The sequence below is a fragment of the Pseudochaenichthys georgianus genome, chromosome 8, assembly GCF_902827115.2.
Source record: "Pseudochaenichthys georgianus chromosome 8, fPseGeo1.2, whole genome shotgun sequence".
In the NCBI taxonomy this organism is placed as follows: Eukaryota; Metazoa; Chordata; class Actinopteri; order Perciformes; family Channichthyidae; genus Pseudochaenichthys; species Pseudochaenichthys georgianus.
This window is the reverse complement of record NC_047510.2, coordinates 4,173,409-4,190,495: the sequence shown is the minus strand read 5'-3', so window position 1 is coordinate 4,190,495 and position 17,087 is coordinate 4,173,409. Positions and strand designations below refer to the sequence as shown.

The 17,087-nt window shown below is 42.3% G+C and overlaps 1 protein-coding gene across 2 annotated transcripts in view; it reads left to right on the top strand.

Annotated features, from left to right (window-relative positions):
• rab11fip4a (RAB11 family interacting protein 4 (class II) a) overlaps positions 1-16,216 on the top strand; it is a 47,461-nt gene extending 31,245 nt beyond the window's left edge. For both annotated transcript variants that reach the window (XM_034089909.2, XM_034089910.2), the window contains 9 exons: positions 962-997; positions 1,125-1,233; positions 4,734-4,837; positions 5,937-6,077; positions 10,899-10,980; positions 11,270-11,407; positions 11,491-11,625; positions 12,265-12,408; positions 13,972-16,216. In XM_034089909.2, coding sequence (XP_033945800.1) covers positions 962-997; positions 1,125-1,233; positions 4,734-4,837; positions 5,937-6,077; positions 10,899-10,980; positions 11,270-11,407; positions 11,491-11,625; positions 12,265-12,408; positions 13,972-14,088 — 1,006 coding nt within the window. In that variant the 3' untranslated portion in view covers positions 14,089-16,216. The remainder of the gene's footprint in view (positions 1-961; positions 998-1,124; positions 1,234-4,733; positions 4,838-5,936; positions 6,078-10,898; positions 10,981-11,269; positions 11,408-11,490; positions 11,626-12,264; positions 12,409-13,971) is intronic.
• The last annotated feature ends 871 nt before the right edge of the window (positions 16,217-17,087 follow it).

Here is a 17,087-nt window from a genome sequence, read left to right as displayed (position 1 = left end):
CAGTATAGAAAAACAAGATGGTAGATCAATGATATTATTTATTTAGAAATGGCTTAAATTGTGAGCAAAGTCAATGGGATTGAATGAGTCAGCATTATGGGACCTTAACCACTGCATGTGTCAGCCAGTCTTCATTTACAGCTTGTATCGATGAAGAACCCCATCAATAATCATGGTTACTGATAACACATCAGAGCCTGTTAGCATCAGGTTCCCTTTTCTCTTTTCTTAGTCTGAATGCTAGCTCACAGACACACGAGTAATCAGTCATCACAAATGCTTTATTCGACACACAGCGGGAACATTGGAATTGTTGCAGCAAAGGGAAAGTGCACATTAAAGGTAAATAAAATAAGTAGACTAACATATTTTAATTGTTAAATTGTAAGTTGTGATTGTAAGTATAGATTGCAATGTTATTTAAGAACTGTGTAGTAGCATCCAGTCACAATATGTAACTGTTTAAAAGTGATATACAAGATGTATTAAGTTGTTAGACAGCCCTATCTGCTGTTATGTCATTGATGCCAGCTCAGCAGATCAGAGCGGTCTGTAACGACACGTTACTGAGGGTCTTAGCTCGGGGACTCTGTCCAGACGTATGGTGATTATCCTACAGTTTCTTCTGCACATCTGCATACAGGGGTGTAGGACACTAACATATCGAAAACAGTTAATTCAGCCCCATGAAAAATGATGAATCACTCCCACTCTGTTAGGGGCGTTCTTTCTGAACACACCCCGTGATCAAGGGAGCCTGACCACCAAGTGAATACAAGTGCCTTCTGGTGCACTTGGCAATGATCCTGACAACACAGCCCATTAGAGCATTACGCTCACAGAGCAGCAACTAACTATCAATTTTACGATGTTTTTGTTCTCTGCGTGTGAGAAGTGTCCACGCCAACAGGAAGTGTAGTGTCAGCAGCCGGTGTGTGACGAGGTCTCTCTTGTGTTTCAGCCCCAACAGAAAGATTACCAGCACAGCGTTTGGACGGTGAGTGACACGACCTTCCTGATGACCCTTACATGAAAATACTGCACTGAGGGGGGGCAATCACTTGTGACGGATCCGTGTGTGTATGTGTGTGTGTGTATAATCCTGTTGGATTTCCGTCCTGCAGTCAGCTGTTCCAGGCCAACCACAGCGTGTTTGGATCGAGTCAGGGCAGCAGCACGGAGGATCTGTTCACTGACAGCATCGAGTCCTGCGACCTCGACATCACAGACAAAGTAAGCACACTCACACGTGGAGGCACAGATGTGACCCGCTCTATCGAAGTCAGTCGGATGTCGCAACGGCCATTCGGAGCTAATCATGATTAATGTGAAAAACTTGTGTCCCAGTTTTGGTTGATAAACAAACAAAGTATTGGCTTTAAGAATGTCAAACTTGTATTGCCTTTTAAATCAAATAAAAATAAATAAATAAAAAATCTTAGCTTGTAAAGACGGGGTGTTAACTTCACAGTCTCCTCTCACTCTGATCAGCTCCCCCCCCCCTCCTCAATACGTCTTCCTGAAATAATGAATGACAGCTGATGACCCTGCAGGGTCCAAGGCTGTGACTGACTGAGCCGGTGGGGGCAAATGGTCGACTCAGTAAAGGACATAAACATTGATATAATAATACTAAAAATACATCTACCCAAATGGGAGGGAAAGAAATAGACAAACTAATGTACAATTATTTATTTTTTTACAATATTTTTATTGAAGTTTTCAAATACGGACGTTACACATACATACAATAACGAACCTTACACATACATAAAATAAAATAACGAATATTACACATACATAAATGGTCAGTCTAGGTGGCAGATACAGTGTAAAATCAAATGAATAGGCATGCAAATAAACACAGGTCAGTATACAGATGATACAGGACACAAATCTGAAAGAATATGACGTGGGCGACTACACTTCAGAATCGTATTCCCGTTGCCCCCGTCCCCGCCCTGTTATTAATCATTACAAACATTATTTTTCAGAAGCTCCATGATGCTCCCCCAGATATTTTCGAAAACTGCCAGCTTTCCTTTAGTAATGTATGTTAGTTTTTCTAAAGCGACACATGCTGACAGATCCTTAATATATTTATTCCTATAGGTTTGTTCACATGTTTCCGTTCTATAGCTATTGCCCTCTTAGCTTGTAAAAGACACAAGTCGATAAGTGCACGCTCACCCTTCTTAGAAACAAAGTCTTTTGGATAAATACCCAGGATGCACAACTTTGGCTGACAAGGGATTTTCAGCTTTGTTATCTGGTTGATCACGTTAAGAGCCTCCTTCCAAACACTTCCCACAAACAGCGAAAGAGTGATCATTTAGCATTGTTACATTTATAGCAGGTGTATTGGGATTAAAGTGATGTAGTTTTGATGGCGTTTTTGAAGGATTTTAGTCACGGAAGTTATCAGAGCAACAAGCTGAGCTAGCTCGGTTAGCAGCGCCAAACTGCCCACATGAAGCTACTTATTCAGTGTTTTTACCTTTAATCACGGGGGCCATTTGCTTTGGAGATCTGATTGTGATTGGTGGTTTGCTGTGCATGCAGAGCCTGCATGTCACTCACTCAAGTAACCCTGACATGAGAGTTTTCCTTTTGTAGCAAGCAGCAAAAGAATTGTAACATGACGTGTTTGAGTTAATTTGCCTACTGAAAAAAAAAAAAAAAAAAAGTATGTGCGATTTCTTCCTGCGATGTGAATATCACGATTATCGTCACGACACGATATATCGCGCAGCCCTAAATTGTATTGTTTCAACTTAAGCCGTGTGTTGATTGTTTGACTTCAGACCATGTAAATCAAGCCTCCAGCTTTTAAGTTCATCTTCTGAAGATTCAGGTGACTTGTCTACAAAGATTTGATAGAGCAGCGATAGCTGGCCTCTACCCACCACGTGTTTAACTGTAATGTCTTCCAACATTGAGAGAGGTGGCTGAGTAAGTGAGTGGTTTTGAGATACAGAGATAAAATGTCATATTTGTAAAAACTTAAAGAAGTGCTTAGAAGGAATATCATACTTTTCTTGTAGTTCAGTAAATGACATTAATTTCCCATCATTGTACAAATCGGTAATCCTGCTTAATCCCTTGTTTGCCCAAGTCTGAAAACCAGCATCTTCTGCAGGTATAAATTGACTATTGCCCCATATGTGGGTGAAACCTGACAGTGGGGGGGTGTCCCCCTATATGTCTTTGGACCTCATGCCAGATGTGTATGGTATTTCTGAGAAAGGTTTTTTTTGTGTTTTTCCCTAGCTACTTTGGCTCAGAAGAATAAAGATAGCTACTAAGCGATAACCCTTGAGCTGAGCATGCTTCAATCTTGACCCACGCTGGAGCTTCCTCTGGGGAGAAGTAGCACATGGCTGCTCTCAGTTGTGCTGCCACATAGTACCAGCATAGGTTGGGCAGTTTTAGACCCCCTCTGTCATAAGGCAAGTAAAGTAAACAGAGCCTCGAGCTTCTATTATTCCAGAAAAAGTTGGTAAATATTTTCTAACATTTTAGAAAAAATGACTCGGGTGGGGGTCAGAGGGCCTAGGCATAAAAGTCACGGCTCGCCACTGGACTCGGGTGGGGGTAAGGGGATAGATTGAAACAAATAGAGTAATTTGGGTAATGTATTAATTTTTAAGATGTTAACACGACCGATTAAGGAGATTGGCATTAAAGTCCATCTGTTCGACCACAGAGTCGACAACAGGGTTATAGTTGGCTGGAACCAGATCATTCATTTCCATAGATTGTGTTGAGTGTACTGTATCACCGTATTACATGTTGATTTCTTTGAATTGTTGGTTGCACTCAGAATTCCACCTGAGGATTTATCCTGCGACAGCTCTTCTCCCTCCTCGTGTTCCATGTCGGGAGCAAGGCCAGGTTGAGACAGCGGTGGCCAATCTTCTTCGGATAAAGTTTCCAAAACGTTGTCCTTCCTAGTTGTTTTCTTGCGTGAAGGCATTAGTAACACCGTTATGTTTTCCTTTTGCCTCCCGCGTTCCAAATAGTTAATTTACAATATTAGGGCAGAGCGACGACTGAACTACGTCTGATCAACACCGCGCCATAACCGGAAGTCACTAATGTATAATTTACCCTCATTTAATATCACAATGTCTTGTATTATTGTATTCATTTAAATGTGTACATACATTTGATATCACTGATTGCGGCTAAGAAACACAAAACAATGCAATATATAGTATGTGCTACTGTAGTATTGTCTATAAAGTGAAGCTATTTTAAAGGTAATAATTAGTAAAAGGATTTTTTAGCCGATTAGGTTTGGTCAGGTCTGCAGTATAAGTTGTCATGGGCGCAGTGGACTAGTGCGTTGGTGTTGGTATCAGGGGAGCACAGGTTCAAACCCCACTGCAGTCAGCATGTCGTTGTGTCCCAGAGACGCTTCACCCCAAATTGCTCCTGTGGGGATTGCCCACAGTATTGAGTATGGAAGTCGCTTTGGATAAAAGTCTAACAAGTGACATGTAATATGATGTAATGTGATATAGCCAGTTTAAAGGAGAGCCACTTTCATAACATGGGAACTCTTTTGGCTCAACACACCAGGCTTACACACTAATCTTGCTTCCCAGTACAGCCCCCCTGTCTCCTCAGCCTTTGAAAGGACAGTGTGTGTTTAGGTGTCCCTGGTAAGGCCTCAGACATGAGTAATGTGTGTGTAAGGGGGGGGTCTAAAGCCTTTCTGTGTTCCTCAGGTCAGTTATCTGGAGAAGAAGGTGACTGAGTTGGAGAGCGACAATCTGGCCAACAGTGACCTCAAGTCTAAGCTCAAACAGGAGAACACACACCTTGTACACAGGTAGGAAAAGTCATTATTGTAGTCATGTGTGTATGACTACAATAAACCTTCAGTTAGAAAGCAGTTATTGGCTTTGGGGAAGCCTGTGGGTCTGGGGGCTTATGGGGAACTCAGGGGGAAAAGGTTTGACAGGCCCCAGCAAACGTAGTCCGTCAGAATTCAAATTGAACTGATGGTTTTTGTGGTTTTACTTCAGTTTCTCCGCAGACCAGCATGGTGCTTTGTAATCTTTACATCTACAGTAATCCCATTCATATGGAATTCTGAAATCGGGCATATTTTTGGTTAAATCTGTTTGTTTGTGTCGGTTATGAAACTGAAACAATCTGTCCCAGTTGAAGATGTATTTATTCGACAAGGATATAAGGTCTAACCTCATCTAGAAATCCTACACTTCCATCTTCCATGAGCTTTATTACCAGTGATCTAAAGTAACTAAGTACATTTACTTAAGTACAATTTTGAGAGACTTGTACTTTACTTGAGTATTACCATTGTTACCATTCTACTCCACTACAATTCAGAGGTAAATGGTGTACTTCCACTACATTTATTTAAGTTATTATTAGTTACTTTCACATTTTTAATAATGATTTGAATTGAAAAGTCATTCAGACTAGCTGCACCTTCACCAGCTTTGAGAACACTTTCATGATCAATCATTATAAAACATATCATATATATTATTCTGAACTGGACCAATCTGCACAATGACTACTTTTACTGGCGATACTTTAAGTATATTTAGATGCTAATACCTTTGTACTTTTACTTCAGTAACATTTTGGTTGCAGGACCTTTACTGTGTTCCTACACTGGTACTTCTACTTTTACTCAAGTACTAGGTCTGAGTACTTCTTCCAGCTCTGTGATGTTGTGGCTCATGTTGTGCCAGGGTGTTGTTTTGTCCATAAGGGGGTGCTCTGGGTTCATTTCTGTGTTGTGGGTCGCTCTCATAAGGAGATAACAGGATCTGGAAAGTAAAACATGTATAGCTGAAGTTAAATAAGCTTACAAAATATTCCAGAGAATGCTGTATTGGAGTGATATTTCAGAACTGTACACTGCCATGTACACTCTGACTGTGTTCTGATGTCAGGGTGCACGAGCTGGAGGAGCAGGTGAAGGATGCCGAGGCGCGGGCCGACCAGAGTCTGCAGGAGGAGACCAAGAGGCACCGCGAGGCCTTCAGCAAGATGGACCGGGACAGGAACCTGGAGATCGACCTGCTCTCTAACAGGTCTGCTCTTCAACAACACATGTGCAGCTGTCTGAGTATGGGGGTTATTCCCTATCTTTATTCAAGAGCGTGGTATTTAAATTTGAGAGCATACATTATGTATTTCTTTCCCTCAAACCCTGTCCTCGCACTCAAATAGTGCCTGCTTGCACTTAGATTTGCTCTGCTTGTGCTCAAACTGTACGCTTGCACTCAGATATATTGCTGCTTACAGATTTTTTCTGCTCTCAGATTTATTCTGTGCGCGCTCGAAACTTTTGTGCAACAATCCTGTCAAAATCCCTCAACCAATAGGAGGCCAGGTGTCCTTGCGGGTGCGTTCACTTTACTTATTACAGCGTCCCGTAAGGGCGGTTACGCTTTGGTTTATAAACTCCAGCCCTCCACGGCTTAACATAGCATGTACTGCACTTGTTTGATTTACAACTTCTTTTGGGGGGGGGGGGGAAGCACAGTTAGTATTATATATACCAGCACCTTACATAATGACTCCGGCAATCTGAACATCCTCATCCTCCTCGACCTCACTGCAGCATTCGACACCATCAACCACACCATCCTGCTGTCCCTCCTCGAATCATCACTCATCATCACCGACACTGCACTCTCCTGGCTGAAATCCTACCTCACCGACAGACATCAGTTTATCAACATCAACAACTGCACCTCCTCCACTGCTCCTCTGTCCCAAGGTGTCCCCCAGGGTTCGGTGCTTGGCCCCCTCCTCTTCATCCTCTACATGCTCCCCCTTGGCAAAATAATTCGTCGCCACAACCTTCAATTTCACTGCTTTGATGACATCCAACTTTATATCTCAACAAAAACCATCACCCCCACAACACACTCCACTCTCACCAACTGTCTCTCAGAAATAAAAGCATGGATGCAAACAAACTATCTCCAACTGAACAGTGCCAAATCAGACATCATCATCATCGGCCCCCCATCCCGTATCAAAGACATCCAGAATTTCAACTTCACCATTGACAGCCACACTCTATCTCCCCCCTCACATCCGCAACCTCGGAGTCATCTTCGACAGTCAGCTCAAATTCAACCACCACATCAATCACATCACCAGGACCGCCTTTTTCCACCTCAAAAACATTGCCCGTCTCCGCCATCACTCTCCTCCTCTGCTGCTGAAACCCTGATTCATGCATTCATCACTTCACGACTCGACTACTGCAATAGCATCCTCTACGGCATACCATCCAACCTCCTCAATAAACTCCAACATATCCAGAACTCTGCTGCCCGCCTCCTCACCCACACCCGCTCCCGAGACCACATCACTCCCGTCCTCCAGAACCTCCACTGGCTCCCCGTCCGTCAAAGAATCAACTTCAAAGTCCTCCTCATTACTCACAAAGCCCTCAACAATCAGGCCCCCCCCTACCTCACAGACCTGCTGCACCACCACGCCCCTTCCCGCTGCCTCCGCTCATCAGAAGCCAACCTCCTATCCATCCCCACCCGCACCAATCACCGGACCTGGGGGGACAGAGCCTTCTCCGTCGCTGCCCCCTCCCTCTGGAACTCACTCCCCCAACCCATCAGAGACTGCACTGACCTCACCACCTTCAAAAACTCACAAAACTCACCTCTTCAATCTGGCTTTTAATGTGTGATTGTTTTTGTATTATTTGACTTTAACTTTAACTATATATTTATTTGTTGTTCCTTCCTTTTCTTTTCCCTTCACTATATCTGTAAAGCGTCTTTGAGCACCTGTAAAAGCGCTAACAAATTAAATCTATTATTATTATTATTATTATTATTATTATTATTATTATTATAGCTACGTTCAGTGGCGTACTGGGACTAAAAATCAGCCCGGGAATCTCGACCGGCCCTCGTTATCGCTAGTAAATTGTCAACGGGGGGAGGGGGGATTGCTAGTGAATTCCACTTCTTCCTCCAGACTGTTGTTCTGCTCCAGCACTGTTGTGCTACGGCTTGGTTCGGCCCGACGCGAAGCGGAGTGTCGACAACCATATTGTATAGATATTCGTATATCACGGCCTGAAATGAGCTATTGCATTTATAAAACGGTTACCACGTGTGGCTGGCAATGTGAAAGAAATATACACACTCCAATTTAAATAGTTTGTATTATTAAATAATGATGTTCAAAATAAAATAGTCCCTCCGTTGCCTTCTGCACAAAACATAGTGCGAGGTGGTTGCTATGCAACAACAATAACAGCTAGAGAACATAATAGACAGACAGCATTGTCGTCGTTTAGGTGCTTTTTTTTTTTCTGGAGATAGGCACTTCTCAATCCACTCCTCCATAGTAAGGCCACTCCGGAGGTCGAAGTTAACCTTAAATGTTTCCATTTTAAGCTTTGTTAGTTAGTTAGTTTCGTGACGGACGTAATGTTACGGCCCGTCCACACAGCGGCGTGCGCTGACGCTTGCCGGCGGGCGTGTCTGAAACTCGACCAACAACCAATCACATGAATCTCCCGCCCCTGACACACAAGCAGCGGTTTGATTGGCTAGAGCTTGTACTGGCATATGATTCGATTGGCTGACGCTTCTGCCGAGGCGTCAAAAGTTGAACATTGCTCAACTTTTGCAGCGAGCCACGCCAGCTACGCTCCGCGTCGCTTCCCACGATGCATTTCGGCTAAAAGTGACGTCACCCCATTCAAAGGGAATGGTGAAGCGTCAACGCACGCCGCTGTGTGGACGGGCCGTAACGGCCCCTACACACGGCGGCGTGCGTTGCCGCTTCAACGCTTCTGCCCATTCACTTTGAATGGGGTGACGTCACGATTCGCCGAACTGCATTGTGGGAGCAAAGCGTAGCTTCTCTCGAGGTGCTCGCTGCAAAAGTAGAGCAATGTTCTACTTTTGCCGCCTCGACGGAGGCGTCAGCCAATCAAATCCCTCGTATGTAAATCTGACAGTACAAGCAGTAGCCAATCAAACCGGGTGTATGTTGGGAGAGCCAGACCGCAGTTATTTCCCATATGTCAACAAAAGGAGGAGAAAATGATCGTGGCGGTAGGGAACATACAGGGATACAAACCGGAGGAGTCAGGCATGGGGGGAGGTGGCAGAGACAGTGGGGGGAACTGGTAGGTTTTCGCTTGTTTGGGGAGTTTATATCCAGTGTACTTCGTTTGAATGGACAGCTAGCAAGCATAGACAGTATATTTAGCCAGCATGGATGTAGCATGAATGCTTTGCTTTGTATGTCCGGGGCGGGACATTCATGTGGTTGGTTGTTGGTCGGGCTGCTCGCGTTGACTCCCCAAGCTCAAGACACGCCCGCCGCCAAGTGGCAACGCACGCTGCCGTGTGTAGGGGCCGTAACGGCCCGTCCACACAACGGCGTGCGTTGACGCTTGCCGGCGGGCGTGTCTGACACTCAACCAACAACCAATCACATGAATCTCCCGCCCCTGACACACAAGCAGCGGTTTGATTGGCTAGAGCTTGTACTGGCATATGATTCGATTGGCTGACGCCTCGCCGAGGCGTCAAAAGTTGAACATTGCTCAACTTTTGCAGCGAGACACGCCAGCTACGCTCCACGTCGCTTCCCACGATGCATTTCGGCTAAAAGTGACGTCACCCCATTCAAAGTGAATGGGGAAGCGTCAACGCACGCCGCCGTGTGTAGGGGCCGTAACAGTTGTAACGGTTCTCAGACGCAGAGGGATACTGACTTGTGAAAAGTAACTACAATTATACCCGGGATATACACTCATTATATCACGGCTAAGAAACATCAGATTGCTTGATTTGACTTGTCCGTTTTATAAACATATACTAACTGTGCTTAGCCCCCCCCCAAAAAAAAACTTGTACAGGGAAGTGAAGTACATGCTATGTTATAAAGCCGTGGAGGGCGGGAGTTTATAAACCAAAGCGTAACCGCCCTTACGGGACGCTGTAATAAGTAAAGCGAACGCACCCGCAAGGACACCAGGCCTCCTATTGGTTGAGGGATTTTGACAGGATTGTTGCACAAAAGTTTCGAGCGCGCACAGAATAAATCTGAGAGCAGAACAAATCTGTAAACAGCAATATATCTGAGTGCAAGCCTACAGTTTGAGCAGAAGCAGAGCAAATCTAAGTGCAAGCAGGCACTATTTGAGTGCGAGGACAGGGTTTGAGGGAAAGAAATACATAAAGTATGCTCTCAAATTTAAATACCACGCTCTTGAATAAAGATAGGGAATAACCCTCATATCTGAGAGCAGTTAGTGCCTCTTTGTGGTACAGCTCACTGACCCAAGCTGCAAACTACTATGTATCCTCTGCACCAGGGCATTGGTTTGTCTTCCACTCTTTGATCATTCATTCAGTCAAACTGGATCGATCTGGTCTCTTAATGGTGCTGTGTGTATTTGCAGAAACAGTGTCGCAGCTTCCTTCCTGTGTTTCTATTGGCCATTATGGAGACTTTCTTTAAAGTTCTGTCATGTTATTCATTTGACTCACAATTGTGATGCCTCTGGCTTACAAAGTTGGATTGATGATAGGCAGCTCGTGAGGTTAATCAAAATCAAATGAAATAGTTTCGATAAACATTGAACTAATGAAATAGTCCTTTTACGAGAGCCAAAACAAAAGGGGCAAGACTGTTTCTGTTAGATGATAATGATAAAGAAGGTCACGTTCAAAAATGTCAAATTGAGAACTGTGTCTCGTCGACGTCTCCCACACCGCTTGCTCATAATATTGTGTGTTAATAAGCTGGCGCTGTGGGAATTGTAGTCTTTTATATTCCATTGATTACAGACACAGCTGGCGATATTATTTGACAGTTTTTAGAAAAAGGAAACTGTCTCTGACACACAGGCTACAGCTGTTAGAAGAAGAGAACGGAGAGATGAAGATAAGTGTGTGCCGACTCAAGTCGCAGACTGAGAAACTGGACCAGGTGAGTGGGACTTTACTATTTGCGTGTGTTTTGCTGTCATTTGTATCTATTTATGAACTACTTTATATTTGAACTACCTTGAACATGTTATGGTGAGATCTTAAAAGAACAGACAGAGAAAACTAATATAGACAGTGAATCCACAGCAGATTACAGAGCCACTTTTTGTTGCATAGTTGTTCCAACATCTTGGCACATTTCTCTGGTAGTACAGGATTATTTAAACTAAAATAAATATAGTCCAAACAAGTAACAGTAGAGCAAGTGTTGATTTTGTTTGTGTGTGCAGGAGAAGCAGAGGATGACAGACAAGCTGGAGGACACGGGCCTGAGGCTGATGGATGAGATGGACCTCTACAGGAAGATCATGGACAAACTGTGGCAGAACCGCCACGAGTTCAACAAGGAGAAGGAGGCCATGCAGGAGGTGAGGCTCAGGAACACACAGCTCACCCATCTCTTCATGGAGAGAGTTCAGGAGCAACATTGAACGGTGTCTTCTTTCTGCAGCTGATCGATGACCTGCGCCGCGAGCTGGACTACCTGCAGCTGTTTAAGATGGAGATGGAGCACCCAGGGCAGGGCAAGAGCCTCTCCAGGACCAGAGAGACCGAGATGGAACACGAAGTCAAGAGGCTGAAACAGGTCCTTCTATCATTTCCTTTCCCCACTTTCATTCCCAAAAGGGCTGCGCCACAAGCGTTCTATCACGATATACTTCATTTTATATAACAATATGTTTCAGATTCCAATATGAATATATCAGGATAGAGGTCATTTCATACCTAGATCATTATGTCCAAATCCCAATCATTGATTTATCCCGGGGGAATTTGGATAGAATCAAAATGGAATAGAAAATTGAATACAAATCTAAACAAAATAAGTTAAAGTTAGAATTTGCAATAAAAAAAAAATATATATATTTATATAAACATACTTTAAGAAGTAAAATGTCAAATGAAAAAAAATAAAATGTTTTTTTATTTTCTTTGATGACATGTCATGAGGATATGTCATTTCTTATAAAGATAGCATTAGATATCGGGGTAAAGGGCATTTCAAAACTATTTCTTGAAAGAAGAATACTGGGATGAATAAAAGTTTCCTAATCACGATGCGAGCTCAATTCTAAGGCCCTCTACTTTAATGCAGTTGTTAGCATTTTGTGAGATGCTGAGCATACCTGAGCATATTTAATACTTTAGTCTGTGTACTGCACAAGGTGGAGAGTTTCCTCACGCTACCCTCTGAAAAGCAGCTGTTCTCTTTTTGCTTCTTCAGGAGAACTTTAAGCTGCGGGATCAGAACGAAGACCTGAACGCTCAGATCCTCAGTCTGAGTTTGTACGAGGCCAGGAACCTGTTCTCCTGTCCGTCCAAGGCCCAGTGCCTGGCCGCCGAGATCGACAACGCGTCCAGAGACGAGGTGAGAGCTGCTGGAGGACGGCCTTCATTATGATCTGTAAACTCCTTCATTAACAGGCTTCACATTCTTACAGTTCATCAACGATTTCCACATTTGTGTTTTTATTTACTAAATATTTTCAGGTACATAGAGGTGGGAGAAGTACTCAGATCTTGTACACTTAGTACCAGAGTGTAGGAATACTCTGTTACAGTAAAGGTCCTGCATTCAAAAGGTTACTGAAGTAAAAGTACAAAAGTATTATCGTCAAAAATATAGTTTAAGTGCAAAAAGTAAAAGTAGTGATTGTGCAGATTGATATGTTTTATAATGATTGATCATGAAAGTGTTCTCAAAGCTGGTGAAGGTGCAGCTAGTCTGAAGTACTTTGTAGACTGCAGGGCAGCTGGTGGATTTACTCCAGGTGGAACTAAAGTCTGATTCAACACTTGGTTATATTTCACATCATTCATCCACATCTGAGAAGTAACTAAAGGGATTAAATACAGGTAGTGGAGGAAAAGTACAAAGTAGCAAAAAAATGAAATACTCAAGTAAAGTACAAGTCCCTCAAAATTGTACTTAAGTACAGTACCTGAGTAAATGTGCTTAGTTACTTTACACCACTGCAGGTAAAGGGATCATTCCTATGCACTTCAAAACATATTAAAAAAATGATTTCATTTTGATGGAACTCATCAAATGCTCACATGAATTAAGAAGTGTGCTCCTCTGGCTTCAGTTTAAGTGTGCTCCTCTGGCTTTAGCTTAAGGGTGCTCCTCTGACTTCAGCTTAAGGGTGCTCCTCTGACTTCAGCTTAAGTGTGCTCCTCTGGCTTCAGTTTAAGGGTGCTCCTCTGGCTTCAGCTTAAGTGTGCTCCTCTGGCTTCAGCTTAAGGGTGCTCCTCTGGCTTCAGCTTAAGTGTGCTCCTCTGGCTTCAGCTTAAGGGTGCTCCTCTGGCTTCAGCTTAAGGGTGCTCCTCTGACTTCAGCTTAAGGGTGCTCCTCTGGCTTCAGCTTAAGGTGCCTCCACAGATATGAGAGCTCCATGTTCCGTCCGCTTCAGAGGGAGAAACTGGAATGGCCTTCCGATCACGAACAATCACTCCCTCGCTGCATTGCTTTACGAAACACCTGCTTTCCATATTCACATCAGTGTTATCTTATTACCATTTTAAGTTTATTATTTGTTGTTCTCAATGTTTGCAATTTCTTATTGAATTCAAGCAATTGTTTGTATGTTGATCTCTTGTCTTTTATATAAAAGTGTGATTTCCCTACATTATGTCGATACAGGCTGTAAATAAGCCCAATGGGTTCTTTGCCTCTTCCCGCACTGACGGAACTGAAACGTTGACTTTAATGAAATGTATTATGTCGAGAGATTTCACATAACTGCATTAGGTTAGTTGCAAACACAAATATTAAGTTAAAATACAAAATATTGTTGCTTTCAATGAACCCAATGCAGCTATGTGAAATGTGTTGACATGATACATTTCATCAAGTCAACGTTTCAGTCTGTCAGTGTTTGTCATGTGTTACCTTATTATTCAGTCCCTGATGCGTCTCTGTGTCCCTCAGCTGGTGGACGCGCTGAAGGAGCAGGAGGAGATCAACCTGCGTCTGAGGCAGTACATGGACAAAATCATTCTGGCCATCCTCGACCACAACCCCTCCATCCTGGAGATCAAGGGTTAAAGGACACACTCACAAAGCACTCTGTTACTGTACTCACCTTAAAGTTATAATCCTCATGATGTAAGCCCCTGCTAGTGCACGGGGAAGCAGCATGCTCTCTGACGGAACTACACAAACATCCATCCTGCTTGTGAGGGCCTGACAACCATATCGTGTTTTCTTCTAGACGCATTTCTGATGAATAATGGGGCATAGTGATGACCGTCATTCGTCACACTGGTTTACACACTGAACTGTTTCCTGTCAATAGGAAGCGGCTGCCACTTACAATAGACTGCTATAGACGTAATTACCAATGAGCAGACACAGGATCTTATTTCATTAAAATCATCAGGATTATAACTTTACATTTTCAATGTGCTAAATCTTCTCACCAATGAACTGAAACTGTCGTCACACACTCAAACAAACACCTTTATTTCAACTAGAACCAAACGCTTATCGATGAGGCAATCACTGTAGAACTGCTGTCATGTTGAATCTGTCCAATGTGTTATAGATATATATATATTCGATAACTACATGAAATGTGAGCACTGGGACATACTTGGGAGGGCACAAAAACATATGTTGGTGTTTTTCTTGTACACACTGTAGTAATTGTTATTGATTCTAACTGTAGGCTAGATTTAAGTGAAGGACATGAAGCGATTAAGGTTTAAAGGACCAGAGCAGTGTTTGGCATGTTTGTACAAACTAAAGCAGGCCGTAATGTAAGGTGCTTTTACAGACAACCAATCAGGTCATATGAAAATCTATTTGACTCAGAGTAAGACTCCAAATGAGCTCCAGTTCATTTGTAATGTGGTTGTTTGTATTGATTGGCGATGCTAAGCATAAGCAAGCTAGCATTCTTAAAGCTATGGGGAGACGGCATGGGAATCAGGACATGGTTAGCCTAGCTTAGCTTAGCTCAGCATTGAGACTGAAAGCAGGGGGAACAGTTAGCATATAAAGAACACTGACAGGTTGTATGCACTTATTTCAATCGGTACACAAACACACATGTGAAACCACAAGTTGTGGAAGTATTTCTTGATGAATAGATGTTTTACAAAACATGAATTTCTTTCAAAAATGTGAAATAGAAAATCTGTAAAGTATTATTGAATATGTAGTAAATGACTACAACATGCATAAACACTGACATAGTTCTTTTTGATGAAACAGCTTCTAACCCTTTAATGTGGCTGTCCCGACACATCTGGATGTCCCGACACATCTGGATGTCCAAATGAGTTCTCTAAGCGGTATGTCAAGGTGCTAAGAGAGTGTGCCAAATCATTTCAATGGTGTAGAGGCATCAAGTTACATTTCCAATGTGGAGCTTAAGAGCTGGAAACATTGTGATGACACTAAACAGGCCACCTTACAAAGGGTCATTACTAATGCATTATTTATGAATAGTCTAATATTACTGTAAACGTTGCAGTGTTCTCTAGAAAAAAAGCAATTGAACTAAAGCTATCTAATCATCTCAAACAAAACTGCCTTGATGTATGCCTCCAGTGTGTTTAGGGGAAACACTTGATGCTATGTTGTGAATTAGTGCCATTTAACATCATTTCACCTTGATATGAAACTCGTTTCACAATTACATGTAGAGGCACAGTGTGATCTGAGTATAGATGCTATTCCCAGGGTGCTTCACAGTGAGAGCAGCATATATATAACGTTTTTTCATTGTTTATTTGCTGGTTTTTTCACAGGTTTTGAGCATTTGCATATACAAATATTTAATTTAAGCAGTCCATTTATGATTTTGTCCATTGTTGCCTTTGTGAGTAATGTTTTTGTATATGTACCTGTTTTCTTTAAGGCACAGTATTTGTGGTTGTGATTTCATACATTGTAAATGCTGTACAGAATCTAGTTCATATTCATGTTGCTTATCAAAAGTCTCTTGGAGAGTTTGGACACAATAACAATATGTGTTGTAGGTTGCACTATGAAGTCAATAATGCTTAGCACACTTAAAAGTGTCATAGCCAAAGTATTGGAATACTATAAAAGATGATGAAAAATATTATAGTCTGTCACATCTCATATTTGTTCAATTTCATTTATTTGTGCGATACTTGTGTATCGCACAAATAAATGTGTAAATAAAGTAGTGCTTTGGCATGACGCAGTGGGCCCTTTTGTTTGTTTCCTCTACTGTAGAAGTCAGGTGCCAACATAAACGTGCATGACTTCCGTTCCGTCTTCCTGTGAATCGAAAACAATTGTAGCAACAAAAGGTTTATTGTAGATTTTTTTGAAGTTATAGAAACTAGAATTTTACAGGGAACTACAGAGCGACTGCGAGGCAAACACATCAGCTATGGTTAAAGGCCTTTTTCATAGCAGACATGTTGTCATATACAAGCACAGGTGTTTAAAATGTCTCAGTTTAACTGTACATTTACACAAAGTCCTGTAGTGATGACGTATTTATGTGGGCCGAACTAAAAGTTATCATCGCAACCGCTCCCTCAACAAAACAATAGATTATTCTCTATTCAATTTGGAATATTGCAGAAAATAGGATCTAATCTGTGGCCAACACATGTTTATGATACTTACATGTTTTGTTCAGCAGGATAATCTCAACATATTAACCCTACTTTAATAATCGTGAAAGCGATAATTCAATTGAAAGAAGTAGATGGATAACATTATGGATGACGATCACATGACCGTTAGCCACTAAGCTCAATGTGGTTAATATGTCACATGTTAGACTCCTTCTTTCACCACAATATTGAAATTAAGATAGTTACCGAAACAGATTGACATGGCCCTGGAGCAGTACAGTAATTGGGCTCTAATCTCAAGCAAGTGGAGCCAAAGTAACCAGACCAGCAGTTCGTCACCACACACTGAAGCATACTTACTTAAAGAACAGGTTAACATGCTTTATTGTTTAAAAAAACAAACAAACATGTTTTCTCTCTAAACATAACTGTATGTTTAGAGTATGTATGTTTACTCTGTCTAAAAGGCTAACTTTTAACGCT